The 18462-nt window shown below is 49.8% G+C and overlaps 1 protein-coding gene across 1 annotated transcript; it reads left to right on the top strand.

Moving 5' to 3' along the window:
- Nucleotides 1-2898: 2898 nt before the first annotated feature.
- Nucleotides 2899-15011, top strand: RENBP (renin binding protein). Its single transcript, XM_056847440.1, has 10 exons — nt 2899-2993; nt 4608-4683; nt 5664-5739; nt 6324-6496; nt 10297-10521; nt 10609-10690; nt 12515-12690; nt 13490-13621; nt 14140-14227; nt 14923-15011. The coding sequence occupies exons 1-10, from the start codon at nt 2902-2904 to the stop codon at nt 15009-15011; spliced, it is 1209 nt and encodes a 402-aa protein (XP_056703418.1). The 5' UTR covers nt 2899-2901.
- The last annotated feature ends 3451 nt before the right edge of the window (nt 15012-18462 follow it).

Here is an 18462-nt window from a genome sequence, read left to right as displayed (position 1 = left end):
AGATCTCCAGCCACCACCAGGAGGTTGGCAACCCCAAGCGCCCCACCCACATGAGTGGGAGATGTTGACTGACAGGCGATTCTGGAGAAGACCTCTGCAAAGCTTGTATGTATCTATCTAACTTTCTGCACAAGAGGTATTGCTCTCGTCTCTGTTTCCTAGAGTTGCCAACTCTGGGTTGGGAAATACCTGGAGATTTGGGGGGGTGGAGCCTGGGGAGGGCGGGGTTTAGGGAGGGGAGGGACCTCGGGGGGGTATAATGCCATAGAGTCCACCTTCCAAAGCAGCCATTTCCTCCAGGGGAACTGATCTCTGTCCCCTTGGAGATCAGTTGTAATAGCGGGAGATATCCAGCCGCCGCCTGCAGGTTGGCAACCCTACCCCGGGGCAGGGGCCCAAAGCAGTGGTACTCATAACACAGCTTTATTTATTCACTCCACTCATTTCTACCCCACCTTTCTCCCCAGTGGGATCCAAAATAGCTTACAATATCCTCCTCCCCACTTCCATCGTGTCCTCTCAACAACCCTGTGAGGTAGACTAGGCCGGGAGTGTATGACTGGCCTGAGGTCACCCAGCAATAGGGTTGCCAGCTCCAGAGTGGGAAATAACCTGGAGATTTTGGAGGTGGGGAGGGACTTCAGTAGGATATAATGTCATAGAGCCCGCCCTCCAGAGCAGCTGTTTTCTCCAGGTGAACTGATCTCTGTCACCTGGAGATCAGTTGTAATAGCGTGAAAGTTCATATTGAAATTCATGAGAGTTGGTTTTTTATATGCCGACTTTCTCTACCACTTAAGGGAGAATCAAACCGGCTGACAATCGCCTTCCCTTCCCCTCCCCACAACAGACACCCTGTGAGGTAGGTGGGGCTGAGAGAGCTCTAAGAGAACTGTGACTAGCCCAAGGTCACCCAGCTGGCTTCATGTGGAGGAGTGGGGGAAACAAATCCAGTTCACCAGATTAGCCTCTGCCGCTCATGTGGAGGAGTGGGGAATCGAACCCGGTCCACCGCTCCAAACCCCCGCTCTTAACCACTACACCACGCTGGCTCTCAAGGAAGATTTGTGGCCCTTTACAGTAGGGATGCCAGCCTCCAGGTGGGCCCTGGGGATCCCCTGGATTTACTGCTTATCTCCAGATAGAGATCAATTCCCCTGGAGAAAATTGATGCTTTGGGGGGGTGGACTCTGTGGCGTCATACCCCACTGAGGTCCTTGTCCTGCCCAGGCTCCATCCCCAAATCTCCAAGAGTTTCCCAACCTGGATCTGGCAACCCTGCCTCCCCTCATCCCCCGCCGGTGTCCAGGGGGGAAAGGCAACCCTACTTTACAGACAAAATGGGCATGTTCACACATGCCAGATAATGCACTTTGCAGCTGGATTTTACTGTGTGAAATGGCAAAATCCGCTTGCAAATGGTCGTTAAAGTGCATTGAAAGAGCCATCGTGGTCTAGTGGTTAAGAGCGGTGGTTTGGAGCGGTGGACTCGGATCTGGAGAACCGGGTTCGATTCCCCACTCCACATGAGTGGCGGAGGCTAATCTGGTGAACTGGATTGGTTTCCCCGCTCCTACCCAGGACGCCAGCTGGGTGACCTTGGGCAAGTCGCAGTTCTGATAGAGCTCTCTCAGCCTCACCTACCTCCAGGGTGTCGGTTGCGGGGAGGGGAGGAGAAGGTGATTGTAAGCCGGTTTGATTCTCCCTTAAGTGGTAGAGAAAGTTGGAATATAAAAACCAACTCTTCTTATTTTCCATTATTCAGCATTTATTCTGGCAGACGCTTTCCGGAGTCTCAGCCGGCTTCTCGCTCCGTTCCAGAGCCATGTTGTGCCTGAGTAATCATACCTGCATCACATTCAGACATACACTCAAGCTACATGCAAAACCGCAGCTGCTTACAAGCAAAACCGCAGAAGCCGCTTCCCAGTGGCCCCCCTTTCCTTTAGCACCAAGCACCTAGGCACACACACCTTCCAAAGGCTTCCCCTCCCCTTCGGTAACGTCGCATTGACAAGCTGGAATCGGATGTTAAGAGAATCGTATCATTGTATTTTAATGTCAAATGTCTATAAAACCTCTTGCGTTTGCCCTGCCTCGGGGTGGCAGGATCGCAGAGCTGTTTGTCTGGATCCTGGCTCACCCGGTTATGACTTCTTCTTCTTCTTCTTTTTAAATAAAATTTTATTGGTTTTTTAGGAAATATTAAATTTAACATTCGTTTACCAACGTTTATAATAATAATCATTAGTAAATATCTCGGTAATGTTGTTAAAAATACATAGCAATGAATTAACAATGACTCCCCCATCACCTCCCTCTGCTTCAGAATCGATTAGTACATTTCTTTCGTCTATTATATTGACCCTAATATTAAACAAAAACCGTCAAAAACCGGTTATGACTTCTTGGCCAACAAAGCAAGCTGTAATCAAGCCAACCTCCTTCCCTCATTCTTTTATCGGACTCTACGAGAATGGGGGAGCACAACAGCGATTGCCTAGCTTGCGAGGACGGAAACGCTTTTTGCACTAAGCATCTTAATGTATATTTTTTCCCTGCCCGAACTGGGGAATCCCTCTCAGCATCCTGAGGGTTAACAGGAAATGTCAAACTGCTAAAAATTGGCAAATCGGAGCACCCCCCCCCAAATGCTGGACTTGTGTCAGGTGACTTGGCAAGGGGGGGAAAGTCATATGATTCTCAGTTCCCTAAGTGACTCAGAAACTTTTTGGTACGTCTTTCTCCTCTGTCTTTTGCAGCTCCTAACCCAGGGGATATGAAGGGTGCCCTTTGCTTCCTCCCTGGAATGTGCTGATGCAGCTGGCTCCAAAAACCTCTCTGCCCCCCCCCCTTAGCGACCGACCAGATCTCTGCATTTGTGCTGGAGAAGCAACAAGGATGGATTTGCAGAGCTGGCACGAACAGATCTCGCAGGAGCTGGAGGCGGCGGTGGCTTTCTGGATCCGGTATTCGCACGATGAAAAATACGGGTGATTGTCCTAGATGTCTCCCCCACCCCTCTTTAGTGCTGCCGTGTTTAGCTGGCCGAAACTAGGGCCCTGCTATGAGGTTTTTGCACCGTTCCCAGCACAATCCTGTGCCTAGTTACTCCAGTCTAAACCGGTTGAGATGAATGGGCTTAGACTGGAGTAGCTTTCTTCAGGATTGCACTGTTAACGCGTGATGTTGCTGCTTATGCCTGGCTTCCTTTCTGCTTTTAGGCTTCTGGCTTGGTTCTGCAACCTAAATCCTGCTGCGTTGTACGTTGAATACCCCATCTGACTTATTGTACTGACTCACTCTGTGTCATCTGCCTTGAGTCCAAGTGAGAAAGGGGACTCTAGACATTAGGAAGAACTTTCTGACAGTGAGCGTGGTTCTTCAGTGGAACAGGCTTCCTCGGGAGGTGGTGAGCTCTCCTTCCCTGGAGGTTTTTAAGCAGAGGCTAGACGGCCATCTGTCAGCAAGGCTGATTCTGTGACCTTAGGCAGATCATGAGAGGGAGGGGCATCTGCTATCTTCTGGGCATGGAGTAGGGGTCACTGGGGGTGTGGGCGGGGGAGGTAGTTGTGAATTTCCTGCATTGTGCAGGGGGTTGGACTAGATGACCCCGATGGTCCCTTCCAATTCAATGAGTCTATGATTCTACATAACGTAAATGAATTAATAAAGAGCTCAAACAGTGTTTATATATTATATTATATTATATTATATTATATTATATTATATTATATTATATTATATTATATTATATTATATTATATTATATGAGGTAGTTGTGAATTTCCTGCCTTGTGCAGGGGGTTGGACTAGATGACCCTGGTGGTCCCTTCCAACTCTATGATTCTAAATAACATAAATGGATTAATAAAGAGCTCAAACAGTATATTATATTATATTATATTATATTATATTACATTACATTACATTACATTACATTACATTACATTACATTATATTGTGGGAGGTAGTTGTGAATTTCCTGCACTGTGCAGGGGGTTGGACTAGATGACCCCGGTGGTCCCTTCCAACTTTATGATTCTATATTATATTTCTCCTGCCAGAACACTCCAGGAATCAGATCTGCAAATTAAAGTTGCCAGCTCTAGGTTGGGAAACACCTGGAGATTTGGGGGGGGGGGAGCCTGGGTAGGGGTGGGACCACAGTAGGGTACAGACGCAGGGATGTTTCCCCGCGGTCACCCCCGCCAACTGCTTCAGGGCTTCCTTTTGATTATGTGTGCCTTTTCTGAGTCAGAGGTCATCTCACCGCACATTTTGCCCCTGTTTTCCAGATTCTGGCTAAAACAGCATCCACAAAGCATGGGCAAATCGCACGGGGAGAGCGAGGTGACCTTTGACAGTCAAAAAAATGCCAACATAATCAAAAGGAATTCCCAAAGCAGTTGGTGGGGGTGACCGCAGGGAAACGTCCCTGCATAAAAGGCTGTTGTCTCCGAGGGAACTTATCTATCTCCTAGAGATCAGTTTTAATTCCTGAAGATTTCCAGACCCCACCTGGAGGTTGGCAACCGTACCCAGCACCAATCCTATTTTAATGACACCCCCACAGGTTCTAATGGCTTTCTTTCCTTTCTTTCCAGGGGGTTCTTTACATGCCTGGGCCAGGATGGACAAGTTTACGATGACTTGAAATACGTCTGGTTACAGGGGCGGCAGGTGGGCTGCCCAGAACCGAACGCTCTGATTTTTTCTGCCATTGTTCCCGTTGTGTGAAGGATCGGCAGATACCCTGCGAGCTCTCCCAGAGCAAGGGTGGCAACCCTATAACTGATCTCCAGGCGACAGAGATCAGTTCACCTAGAGAAAATGGCCATTTTGGAAGGTGGAATCTATGGCATTATACCTAGGGTTGCCAGCTGCGTGATGGGAAATACCTGGGAGATTTTGGGGGTGGAGCCTGTGGAAGGCGGGGTTTGGAGAGGGGAGGGACTTCAATGCCATAGAGTCCAATTGCCAAAGCGGCCATTTTCTCCAGGGGAAATGATCTCTGTCGCCTGGAGGTCGGTTGTGCTTCTGGGAGATCTCCAGGCCCACCTGTATGGCAGGGCAAGGGCTGGGGTGTAATGAAGGGGTGGTGTCCCAGGTAAGATGAGAAAGAGCCCAGTTTGATGATGATGAAGAAGAAGAAGAAGAGTTGGTTTTTATATGCTGACTTTCTCTACCACTTAAGAATCAAACTGGCTTACAATCACCTTCCCTTCCCCTCCCCACAACAGACATCCTGTGAGGTAGGGGAGGGCTGAGAGAGCTGTGACTAGTCCAAGGTCACCCAGCTGGCTTCATGGGGAGGGGTGGGGAAACCAGCTTGGTTCACCGGATTAGCCTCCGCCGCTCATGTGGAGGAGTGGGGATTGAAACCCGGTTCTCCAGCTCAGAGTCCACTGCTCCAAACCACTGCTCTGAACCACTACGCCACGCTTACAATCGCCTTCCCTTCCTCTCCCCACAACAGACACCTTGTGAGCTAGGTGGGGCTGAGAGAGTTCGGAGAGAAGTGTGACTGGCCCAAGGTCACCCAGCTGGCTTCATGGGGAAGAGTGGGGAATCGAACTCGGTTCTCCAGATTAGAGGCCACCACCCCAAACCACCACTCTTAACCACTGCACCACGCTGACGTCTCCTTCCCTCCCCGACAGGTGTGGATGTACAGTCGGCTCTATCGAACACAACCGAAGTTCCACCGCCCTGAAGTCATAGAAGCAGCTCAAGCAGGTGATTTCTGCCTTCCCAACCCTGCGTATGGGAGGGCCAATTTTTTTGGAACGGAGAGGAGGAGAAGGAGAACCATGTTCAAGTACTTAAAGGGCTGTCATATAGAGGAGGGTGCCGAGTTGTTTTCTGTTGCTCAAGAAGATCGGACCAGAACCAAGGGGTTGAAATTAAATCAAAAGAGTTTCCGTCTAGACATCAGGAAGAATTGCCTAACAGTGAGAGCGGTTCCCCAGTGGAACAGGCTTCCTCGGGAGGCGGTAAGCACTCCTTCCCTGGAGGTTTTTAAGAAGAGGTTAGATGGCCATCTGTCAGCAATGCTGATTCTGTGACCTTAGGCAGATGATGAGAGGGAGGGCATCTTGGCCATCTTCTGGTCACTGGGGGTGTGGAGGGGGGAGGTAGTTGTGAATTTCCTGCATTGTGCAGGGGGGTTGGACTTGATGACCCTGGTGGTCCCTTCCAACTCTATGATTCTATGAGAAGATAATTATTAGAAGGGGAGGCAGTATTCAGGGCTTGTTTATAAGATATATCAGGATGCCTGAGGCAAAACTTCTATCCAGATTCCCTTCTCTTCCCCCAAGGTGGGGAGTTCTTGTTACGGCACGCGCGGGTGGCCCCGCCTTCCCAGAAATGCGCCTTCGTCTTGACCCGCGACGGGCGCCCTGTGAAAATCCAGCGCACCATCTTCAGCGAGTGCTTTTACGTGCTCGGGCTGGACGAGCTGGGGCGAGCGACCGGAGAGACCCGTTACCAGGTGAGTCCAGGCGTCTGGAATCCCTGATTGCCTAAGGCAGGGGTCCCCCAACCTTTTTGAGCCGGCGGGCACCTTTGGAGTTGTGACCCAGCACGGCGGGCACGGCCGCAAAAGGGCTGCCACAGAAGGGCTGCCGCAGCTTACCTTCCATTTATCAACTGGTACCCGACTTACGGTATGAAATCATATTCAAGACTGACAATGTATTCATGTATTTGTATATGTGAAAATCAGAATAATAATAATAATAATAATAATAGTTGGTTTCTATTTGCCGACTTTCTCTACCACTTAAGGGGGAATCGAACCTGCTTACAATCACCTTCCCTTCCTCTCCCCACAGCAGACACCCTGTGAGGTAGGACAGGCTGAGACAGCTCTAAGAGAGCTGTGACTTGCCCAAGGTCACCCAGCTGGCTTCGTGTGTAGAAGTGGGGAAACCAACCTGGTTCACCAGATTAGCCTCCGCCGCTCATGAGAAAGAGTGGAGAATCAAACCTGGTCCTCCAGATCAGAGTCCACCGCTCCAAACCACTGCTCTTAACCACTACACCATGCTGGCTCATATATTTGTAATATAATGTAATATGTACCTTTGTTATTATTGAACTGATTTTCACATATACAAATACATGAATGCATTGTCAGTATGATTTCATACCATAAGGCAGGTACCAGTTGATAAATTGTTTGTCTTGCCCACATGAACACATGAAGCTGCCTTCTACTGAAGCAGACCCTCGGTCCATCAAAGTCAGTACTGTCTACCCAGACTGGCAGCGGCTCTCCAGGGTCTCAGGCGGAGGTCTTTCCCATCACCTACTTGCCTGGTCCCTTTAACTGGAGATGCCGGGGATTGAACCTGGGACCTTCTGCATGCCAAATAGATGCTCTACCACTGAGCCACAGCCCCTCACCCCAATGCACTATTCCAGCAGCGGCTCTCCAGAGTCTCAGGTGGAGGTCTTTCACATCACCTAAGGCCTGTTGCTTTCCATTGGAGATGCCAGGGTTTGAACTTGGGACCTTCTGCATGCCAAGCAGATACTCTCCCATTGAGCCATGGCCTCTCCCCTACTGAATCAGACCCTTTGCCCACCAAGGTCTGTATTATCTACTCAAAGTGGCAGCGGCTCTTCAGGGTCTCAGGCAGAGGTCTTTCACATCACCTACTGCCTGCTCCTTTTAACTGGAGATGCCGGGGGTTGAACCTGGGACCTTCTGCATGCCGAGCAGATGCTCTACCACTGAGCCATGGCCCGTTCCCAAACACATGAATCTGCTTTATACAGAGTTAGACCATCAGCCCATCAAGGTCCACGTTGTCTACTCAGACTGGCAGCGGCTCTCCAGGGTCTCGGGCAGAGGTCTTTCCCATCACCTACTTGCCTGGTCCCTTTAACTGGAGATGCCGGGGATTGAACCTGGGGCCTTCTGCATGCCAAATAGATGCTCTACCACTGAGCCACAACCCCTCACCCCAATGCACTATTCCAGCAGCGGCTCTCCAGAGTCTCAGGTGGAGGTCTTTCACATCACCTAAGGCCTGTTGCTTTCCATTGGAGATGCCAGGGTTTGAACTTGGGACCTTCTGCATGCCAAGCAGATACTCTCCCATTGAGCCATGGCCTCTCCCCTACTGAATCAGACCCTTTGCCCACCAAGGTCTGTATTATCTACTCAAAATGGCAGCAGCTCTCCAGGGTCTCGGGTAGAGGCCTTTCACATCACCTACTGCCTACTCCTTTTAACTGGAGATGCCAAGGATTGAACCTGGGACCTTCTGCATGTCAAACAGATGTTCTACTACTGAGCCATGGCCCGTTCCCAAACACATGAATCTGCTTTATACAGACCATCAGCCCATCAAGGTCCACATTGTCTACTCAGACTGGCAACGGCTCTCCAGGGTCTCGGGCAGAGGTCTTTCACATCACCTACTTGCCTGGTCCCTTTAACTGGAGATGCCGGGGATTGAACCTGGGGCCTTCTGCATGCCAAATAGATGCTCTACCACTGAGCCACAGCCCCTCACCCCAATGCACTATTCCAGCAGCGGCTCTCCAGAGTCTCAGGTGGAGGTCTTTCACATCACCTAAGGCCTGTTGCTTTCCATTGGAGATGCCAGGGTTTGAACTTGGGACCTTCTGCATGCCAAGCAGATACTCTCCCATTGAGCCATGGCCTCTCCCCTACTGAATCAGACCCTTTGCCCACCAAGGTCTGTATTATCTACTCAAAATGGCAGCAGCTCTCCAGGGTCTCGGGTAGAGGCCTTTCACATCACCTACTGCCTACTCCTTTTAACTGGAGATGCCAAGGATTGAACCTGGGACCTTCTGCATGTCAAACAGATGTTCTACTACTGAGCCATGGCCCGTTCCCAAACACATGAATCTGCTTTATACAGACCATCAGCCCATCAAGGTCCACATTGTCTACTCAGACTGGCAACGGCTCTCCAGGGTCTCGGGCAGAGGTCTTTCACATCACCTACTTGCCTAGTCCCTTTAACTGGAGACGCTGGGGATTGAACCTGGGACCTTCTGCATGCCAAGCAGGTGCTCTACCACTGAGCCACATCCCCTTTCCATGGCTCTCCAGGGTCTCAGACAGAGGTCTTTCACATCACCTACTTGCCTAGTCCCTTTAACTGGAGACGCTGGGGATTGATCCTGGGACCTTCTGCATGCCGAGCAGAGGCTCTGCCACTGGGCCATGGCCCCTCTCGGCACAACCCTGTTCCCTGACTCCATGGGGCGGCCTCTCATGTGTTAATGGCTGCTGTAAGATTGGATCAGATATGAGACTTGCTCGCGAATTACCTCATGGTGCTGCCGTTAGGGGTGGCCTCCCAGCCTCCTCGGATACGGGAATTCTGTGGATTAAACTGGATGTAGAAGAGCCATGCTCTCCGGAAAGAGGTCCTCTCTGCAGGCTAAGCCTGCCCGCCCAGCGGTGGACGCTTGTCTAAAGGGCCAGCCTGTAGCGAGAGGGGTGAAGCCGGGGGACAAAACTACCCTACAGGCCAGCAGGGGTGGGGAACTCCTGCGGTACAGCTCCCCCCGCCCGTCGCCATGTTGCCATTGTGCATTGGTGGTGGGCATCCATCTTCTTCCTGGGAAGCAGTTCTTGAGCAGTTGCCTAGCAACTGCATCCCGTTGCTGGGTAACGGGCAACTGTTTCCCTGGGTTCCCGTTCTCTCTCTTCCCCCTTCTAAGCTGAAGGGCCCTGAATGTTCACTCTGGCTTAGGGTTGCCAACCTCCAGGTACTAGCTGGAGATGTCCCGCTATTACAACTGATCTCCAGCTGATAGAGATCAATTCACCTGGAGAAAAATGGCCGCTTTGGCAATTGGTCTCTATGGCATTGAAGTCCCTCCCCTCCCCAAACCCCACCCTCCTCAGGCTCCACCCCAGAAATCTCCAGGTATTTTCCAACCTGGAGGTGGCAACCCTAGGCATTATGGCCCAATGAAGTCCCCTCCCCAAACCCCGTCCTCCTCAGGCTCTGCCCCCAAAACATCCAGGTATTTTTCTACCTGGAGCTGGCAACCCTAGTTGCCAAACCCCAGGTAGGGCCTGGAGATCTCCCAGCATCACAACTGACCTCCAGACGACAGAGATCAGTTCCCCTGGAGGAAATGTCTGCTTTGGTGGACTCTGTGGCCTAGCTTTGCCTGTCATCCAGGTGGAGACAAGATTTATTTTAATTTTTTTTACTGAGGAGGGATTTCTGTGGGTGAGAAGCGGAGGCCGTGGTGGGACGCCAGGGTTTTGACAGCGTTGCGGTTTTACAGAAGGAAGCCCTGAAGATGATGGAGGCCATCGTGCGCTGGGTGCGGGAGGATCCCTCTGAGCTGGGGCGTCCGCAGCTGACGGGAGCCGCCCCTCACGACTCCATGGCCGTTCCCATGATGCTCCTCAACCTGGTGGACCAGCTCTCGGAAGGGGACGCCACCATCGCCAGCCGATTTGCCGAGCTTGGAAACTGGTCGGCTCAGCGGATTCTCCTGCATGTGCAGGTATAGTTGCTACTCTGCCCCTCGATGCTTTGCTTGTGTTGCGCGGTCGTCTGTGTCATCAATGAGTCCTTTCGTATTTCCCTATAGAGAAACGGCACTGCTGTGCTGGAGAACGTTTCGGAAGACGGCAAAGAACTGCCAGGGTGTATGGGAAGACAGCAGAACCCTGGTAAGAGGATGGCTGGATGTCCTTGAGTGGGACCATCTTTGTGAATCAACAAGCTTGTGGCAAAACGGCAGAACTTGTGCATCTTGCTGAGGAATTTCCCATTAGAAGATAGTTTCAGAGGGTGTAGATGATCTAGATTCAAGTCCTGTAGCACCTCAGTGGTAGAGCCTCTGCTTGGCATGCAGAAGGTACCAGGTTCAATCCCCAGCATCTCCAGTTAAAGGGACTTGGCAAGGAGGTGATGTGAAAGGCCTCTGCCTGAGTCCCTGGAGAGCTGCTGCCAGTGTGAGTAAACAATATTGACTTTGATAGACCAAGTCTTCAAGTCCAGTAGTGCCTTAGAGACCAACAAGATTTTCAGGGTATATGTTTTTGAGAGACAAAACTCCCCTTGTCAGATACCTTCATATCTGATGAAGGGAGTTTGACTTTTGAAAGCTTATACCCTGAAAATGTTGATTCGAGTCCGGTAGTGCCTTAGAGACCGATAAGATTTTTGGGGTAGAAGCTTTGGAGAGTCAAAGTTCTCTACATCAGATACCTTCATATCTGATTAAGGGAGTTTGACTCTTGAATAGGGAGGGGCTATGGCTCACTGGTAGAACACCTGCTTGGCATGCAGAAGGTCCCAGGTTCAATCCCCAGCATCTCCAGTTAAAGGATCAGGCAGTAGGTGATGTGAAAGGCCTCTGCCTGAGACCCTGGAGAGCTGCTGCCAGTCTGAGTAGACATTACTGACTTTGATGGACCAAGGGTCTGTTTCAGTATTAAGGCAGGTTCATGTGGAAGCTTACACCCTGAAAATCCTGATTCAAGTATATTTCTTTACACAATTTGCACATAGTTAAATTGTGGAACTCCCTGCCCCAGGATGTTGTGATGGCTGCCAACTTGGGAGGCTTTAAGAGGGGAGTGGACATGTTCATGGAGGAGAGGGCTACTAGTCATGATGCGTGGCTATTCTCTCCAGAATCAGAGGAGTATGCCGAATATATTAGGTGCTGTGAAACACAGGTAGGATGGTGCTGCTGCAGTCGTCTTGTTTGGGGGCTTCCTAGAGGCACCTCATTGGCCACTGTGTGAACAGACTGCTGGACTTGATGGGCCTTGGTCTGATCCAGCAGGGCTTTTCTTATGTTTTTAAGTCCAGTAGTACCAACTTCCAACTTCCCAACTTTGGAGAGCTTTGGAGAGTCGAATCTAGACCTTGGGAAGTTTCTGAGGGTCTCCGTGTTGGTCCGCAGTAGAAGAGCCAATTTCGAGTCCTGGAGCACCTTTGAGTGCCTGAGTGATCTGTAGGTTTGGTTCTTCGCAGAGCGCGGTGCCTCTCCTGCTCCTTGATCCGAATCCCTGCCTCTGCGATCAAATTCTTTGCCAGCACGCAATTCAGAAGTCATAGAATCATAGAGTTGGAAGGGATCACCAGGGTCATCTAGTCCAACCCCCTGCACAATGCAGGAAATTCAAAACTACCTCCCCCACCCTCCCAGTGCCCCCTACTTCTTGCCCAGAAGATGGCCAAGATGCCCCTCCCTCTCACGATATGCCTAAGTTCACAGAATCAGCATTGGTGACAGATGGCCATCTAGCCTCTGCTTCAAAACCTCCAGGGAAGGAGATCTCACCACCTCCCGAGTCGAACAGTAGGTGTACAGTACGCGGCGGCAGAGGCCTGTCCCAAACTGGACGTCCCTAGAACACAATCCGGATCGCAATCCCTGCAAAATAGACCACATGGCGCTGAGAATGTGCCGCCGTGTTGGTCGCTGGGTACAGTTAGATGTGAGAACCACCGAGCGATGTTCCTTCCCTTTTCTCTCCAAGGCCATGCCATCGAAGCCGGCTGGTTCCTGCTCCGCCACGCCCAGCGCCGGAGTGACCCGGCCCTTGTCTCCCAGGCGGTGGAGAAGTTCATGAAGCAGCCGTTCCGTTCGGGCTGGGACCCTGAACACGGGGGTCTGTTTGCGTTTCAAGATGTCGATGGGCTGTGCCCAACACAGGTATGGTTCTTTGATAGGGTTGTAAACTCTGAGGTGGGAAATTCCTGGAGATTGGGGGCTGCACCTGTGGAGCCTGGAACCCGGGGAGGCATTTCACCTAGAATCTATGGTATATGGTGTCAAAAACGAGGCCAGGGGGCCGGATCCAGCCCCTTGAGAGCTTTTATCCAGACCAAGGCAACCACCTTCCCCCACCCTCAACCAGTCAAGGCAACCCCCCCTCCCACTCCCAATCTGGGCTGGTGAGGCATGGCCTGGCCCGACCTATGTCACCTCTGGCCCTCGTAACAAATGAGTTCAACACCCCTGCCATAGAGCTTGCCCTCTGAGGCTGCCATTTTCTCCAGGGAAACTGGCCTCTGTAGTCCAGAGATCAGTTGCATTTCTGGAAGATCTCATAAGAACATAAGGAAAGCCCTGGTGGATCAGACCCAGGCCCTGCAAGTCCAGCAGTCTGTCCACACAGGGGCCAACCAGGTGCCTCTGGGAAACCCACAAAGACGATTGCAGCAGCATTGTCCTGCCTGTGTTCCTCGGCACCTAAGATAATAGGCCTGCTCCTCTGATCCTGGCGAGAATAGGTATGCATCATGACTAGGATTCATTTTGACTAGTAGCCATGGATAGCCCTCTCTTCCATGAACATGTCCACTCCCCGCTCCAGGCCCCACCTGGAGGTTGCCAACTGTATGACTCCACCCCTCTCTATTGGGTTAACCACCCCTTACTCCACCACCACATCTACCTCTGCTGCTAGGAATTACTGTTTTCTCTTGGTCTTTCCCACCCTTTACTCCAGCTGGAGTGGAGAATGAAGCTTTGGTGGCCTCACACGGAAGCCATGATTGCGTTCCTGATGGGCTTTGCCGAGACTCGTGACCCAGAGCTGCTGGAAATGTTTGACCAGGTTGCTAAGTACGCTTTTGACAAGGTAGGCTCACAGCTGAAGTCTCCTCAGATTCTATTGCAGCTTTAGAGAGTTTTTTTGCAGGTTAAAAGAAGAAGACAGGAGAGACTGAATCTGACCCGGATGGCCCACGCTAGCCTGATCTCGTCAGATCTATACAGGGTCAGCCCTAGTTAGTACTTGGATGGGAAACCACCACCAAGAAGACGAAGAAGAGTTGGTTTTTATATGCCAACTTTCTCTACCACTTAAGGAAGAACCAAACTGGTTTACAATCACCCTCCCTTCCCCTCCCCACAACAGACACCCTGCGAGGTAGGTGGAGCTGAGAGAGCTCTAAGAGAGCTGTGACTAGCCCAAGGTCACCCAGCAGGCTTCCTGTGGAGGAGCTGGGAAACCAACCCGGTTCACCAGATTAGCCTGCGCCGCTCATGGGGAGGAGTGGGGAATCGAACCCAGTTCTCCAGATTAGAGTCCATCACTCTTGACCATTACACCATGCTGGCTCTGGAGCGTTGCCCTCTTTCTTCTTCTTCACCTAGTTCAGGGATCCAGAGACGGGGGAGTGGTTTGGCTACCTGACCCAGGAAGGTGCAGTGGCACTCTCTATCAAAGGAGGACCATTCAAAGGTAAACGGGCTTGAACCTGAAGGGTGAGGAGGAGATGGGGGTTAGTCTGAATTGGGGCCTTGGCTGGGGAAAGCCCCAGAGTTTTTTTTCTCTATGTCAGATGTTCCCCATACATCAAAATTTTTCTTTCTTTCTTTCTTTCTTTCTTTCTTTCTTTCTTTCTTTCTTTCTTTCTTTCTTTCTTTCTTTCTTTCTTTCTTGCTTGCTTGCTTGCTTGCTTGCTTGCTTGCTTGCTTGCTTGCTTGCTTGCTTGCTTGCTTCCTTCCTTCCTTCCTTCCTTCCTTCCTTCCTTCCACATTTATTAGCCACCTTTCTTCCTTACAGAGCTGAAGGCACCTTACAACACAGATCTAATGCTGAATGTGTTCCTCTTACTGATCAGTAACTGCCTGTTTCCAAAGTATCTGGAACTATTAGTGAACGTTGCAAGGTGCAAAATGAGACTTGCTTCTAAGCTTGCCAACTCTGGACTGAGAAATTCCTGGAGATTTGTGGGTGGAACCTGGGGAGGCGAGGAACTTCAGTGGGATATAATGCCACGGAGTCCACCCTCCAAAGCACACATTTTCTCTAGGGGAACTGATCTCTGTCAACTGGAGATCAGTTGTAATTCAGGGAGATCGCCAGTCTCCACCTGGGGGTTGGCAGCCCTAATTCCTTCTATTTTTCTCAACCGCATGTTTTTTTCTCCTTAGGCTGTTTCCATGTGCCCCGTGCTCTGCATATGTGCCAGGAAATTCTGGAGTCGCTCATAAGGGAGGCGAAATCTCCCTGCCAGGAATGAAACGCTCTTCTGAGTCGAGGGCCAGGTTTCCTCCATATTCTGCTCAAGGTGGGCCTTAATTCCCACTAACCCTCTCGCCTGGTCTCCAGAGAAGCCCCATGCAATGCTCCCTGCCCTCCGTGACTCACACTCCAAACCACCGTCTTTCACCCATGGCTAGACCGAACCTGGCTGTCCTGTTTGAAAGAAGCTTGCTGCTGCAATAATTTCACTCGCTGTAATAACTGTATTTGTATTTGTCCGATTCTGGGAAGGTAGGGGAGTTTTTATACCCTGATCCCCTGCTCAGGACACCGTTGCCGGTTCCTTTACCTACCTGTACTTTCGTTTTTTTTTTAATATATTTTTTTATTTTCTTCATTTAATATAACAACATATAAATCAAGATCTATTACTAAAAAATAATAAAAGTAATAAAAAACAAATAATAATAGTAATTTAAGTTTAAAATGACTTCCCTCTCACTCTCTTCCATCTAAAAATAAATTGTATATACTTTTGCTAACAAAATTAATCCCCATATTATTTACTTAATATATTCTTATCTTATCTTATTCAAATGTGTTAATTTAGTTACTTAATATAACCTTAATACAAAATATATATGAAAGATTAAATCAAAGAATATCCTTTAAATGGTCCCATTAAAAATTGATTTTCACAGTAAATTCTCCACGCCTCCCATTCCCCCCAAAATTGTATATTGTCAGTCTGATTTATCAAAGCCATACGTTTCGCCATCTCTGTCAATTCCAGCATCTTATTTATTCAGTCATTTTTAGTCGGTATCTCGCCAGTCTTCCATTTAGCTGCATATATCACCCGTGCAGCAGTGGTGGCATATATCAAGAAAGTTCGATGAGTAAAAATAGTGTCTGGTATCATACTTAATAGCATCATTTCAGGTGTTTTAGCAATATTTTGTTGTAAAATCCTCCGTATTTCATTGTGTATCATCTCCCAACATTTCTTAGCTTTTTCACAAGTCCACCAAAGGGATCTGCGCATTATGGAATTAATAAAAATGGATATACAGTGAAGGGAAACGAAATTGTGGTGTTTTACTATTTGGGCTGCTTTTCCTATTCAGGTTCTAAAAAGAGTCCAGATAGAGCCAGTGTGTTGTGAAGGGATGGTTAAAGTCGGACTAGAATTTGGGAGACCCAGGTTCGAATCCTCACTCAGCCGTGGAAACTTGCTGGGTGGCCTTTGGCCAGGCACACACTCTCCGCCTAATCTGCCTCACAAGGTGGTTGTGAGGATAAAGTGGAGGAGAGGAGAACTGAACCTGTAGAAAATGGCTGCTTTGGAGAGTGGACTCTATGGGACCCCTGAGGTCCCTCTCCTTCCTAAACCTTGCCCTCCCCAGGCGTCACCCCTAAATCTCCAGGGATTTCCCAGCCTGGAGTTGGCAACCGTAGATTTAGATCTTGATTGCATCTCTTGTGGTAGAGTTGGGTCCCAGACTGCGGCAGCAGATCTTCATAGAAGAATTCTGCCTCTGACATGTGGTCTTGCTAGAAGATGGCCCCAACCATGTAATGTCTAGGAGCACATTCTTTTTTCATTTGATTGTGCCACTTAAGAACATAAGAACATAAGGAAAGCCCTGCTGGATCAGACCAAGGCCCATCAAGTCCAGAGGTCTGTTCACACAGTGGCCAACCAGGTGCCTCTAGGGAAGCCCACAAGCAAGATGACTGCAGCAGCCTTCTCCTGCCTGTCTTCCAATGCACCTAACATAATAGGCATGCTCCTCGGATCCTGGAGAGAAGAGGTATGCATCATGATTAGTATCCATTTGGACTAGTAGCCATGGATAGCCCCATCCTCCATAAGAACATAAGGAAAGCCGTGCTGGATCAGACCAAGGCTCATGAAGTCCAGCAGTCTGTTCACATGGTGGCCAACCAGGTGCCTCCAGGAAGCCCACAAGCAAGACGACTGCAGCAGCATTGTCCTGCCTGCGTTCCACAGCACCTAATATAATAGGTATACTCCTCTGATCCTGGAGAGAATAGGTATGACTGCATCATGACTAGTATCTATTTTGACTAGTAGCCGTGGATAGCTCCATCCTCCATAAGAACATAAGGAAAGCCGTGCTGGATCAGAGGCCCATCAAGTCCAGAAGCCTGTTCACACAGGGGCCAACCAGGGGCCTCCAGGAAGCCCACAAGCAAGACGACTGCAGCAGCACCATCCTGCCTGTGTTCCAAATCACCCAATATATTAGGCATGCTCCTCAGGTCCTGGAGAGAATAGGTATGCATCACGACTAGTATCCATTTGGACTAGTAGCCATGGATAACTCCATCCTCCATAAGAACATAAGGAAAGCCTTGCTGGATCAGACCAAGGCCCATCAAGTCCAGCAGTCTGTTCACACAGGGGCCAACTGGGTGCCTCTTGGAAGCCCACAAGCAAGACGACTGCAGCGGCACCATCCTGCCTGCGTTCCGCAGCACCCAATATAATAAGCATGCTCCTCTGATCCTGGAGAGAATAGGCATGCATCATGACTAGTATTCATTTTGACTGGTAGCCATGAATACCCCTTTCATCCATGAACACGTCCACTCCCCTCTTAAAGCCTCCCAAGTTGGCAGCCGTCACCACATCCTGGGGCAGGGAGTTCCACCATTTAACTCTGCATTGTGTTTCAGTTCCTTGCATGTCTCATTCTGAATAAACTTTTTTTTTTCATAATCTTTGATGAAGATGCAAAGCATGCAAACTGGAGCCCAGTTCGTGCCCTGAAAGGCGCTGCTTCCGTTTGTAATGGCGCCGCAGAACCAAGACAAATGGGACAAGTTGTGTAATCCCCACCCCACCCCCTGCTGTCAAGTCACATCTGAATTATGGCAACTCTGCAGGGTTTCCAAGGCATTTCCTGTTTATTTTTATTCCTCCATATATTTTGCCTCTGTTTCTTTAACTGGTATCTCTGATGGAGAGATTCGAGGTTTGTTATTTTATTCTGGTTTTAACTGGAAATGATTTTCACTATTGTTGCCAGGCCCCTTGAACCACCAGGAAACCCTGGGTATAAATATTTTAATAAAATAACTGTTTAAAATGTTCAGAGATTGGCTCAAATCAGCATCCCTTGAGCTATTATTGGTTACACTGCGTATCAATCAGTTTCAGGCTGGGAGAGGATTGGTTCGGGTGTAAGCCAATTAAAAAACTGGGGGCGGTGCCAGGAATTCGTTCTCCGAGGCATGAAGGGCGGGGCTTAACGTCACCTCCCGCCGTCTCCCAGACGAGGGCGGAAGAAGTAAACGAGGAGGAGAAGAAGAATAAGCCTCTTCCTCATTGGTTAGTGTGACACCGCCTTCGGAGCGCCTGATTGGATGGTTAGGAATCCTCGGAGGCGGGGAAATTGTTAGTATTTTCGAGCGACCACGACGGGGTGGGGGCGGGGGAAGTGCAAAGTACCGTATCGGGA

The sequence above is a fragment of the Euleptes europaea genome, chromosome 1 (genome assembly GCF_029931775.1).
Source record: "Euleptes europaea isolate rEulEur1 chromosome 1, rEulEur1.hap1, whole genome shotgun sequence".
NCBI classification, from domain to species: domain Eukaryota; kingdom Metazoa; phylum Chordata; class Lepidosauria; order Squamata; family Sphaerodactylidae; genus Euleptes; species Euleptes europaea.
This window is presented reverse-complemented; position numbering and strand designations above follow the sequence as displayed.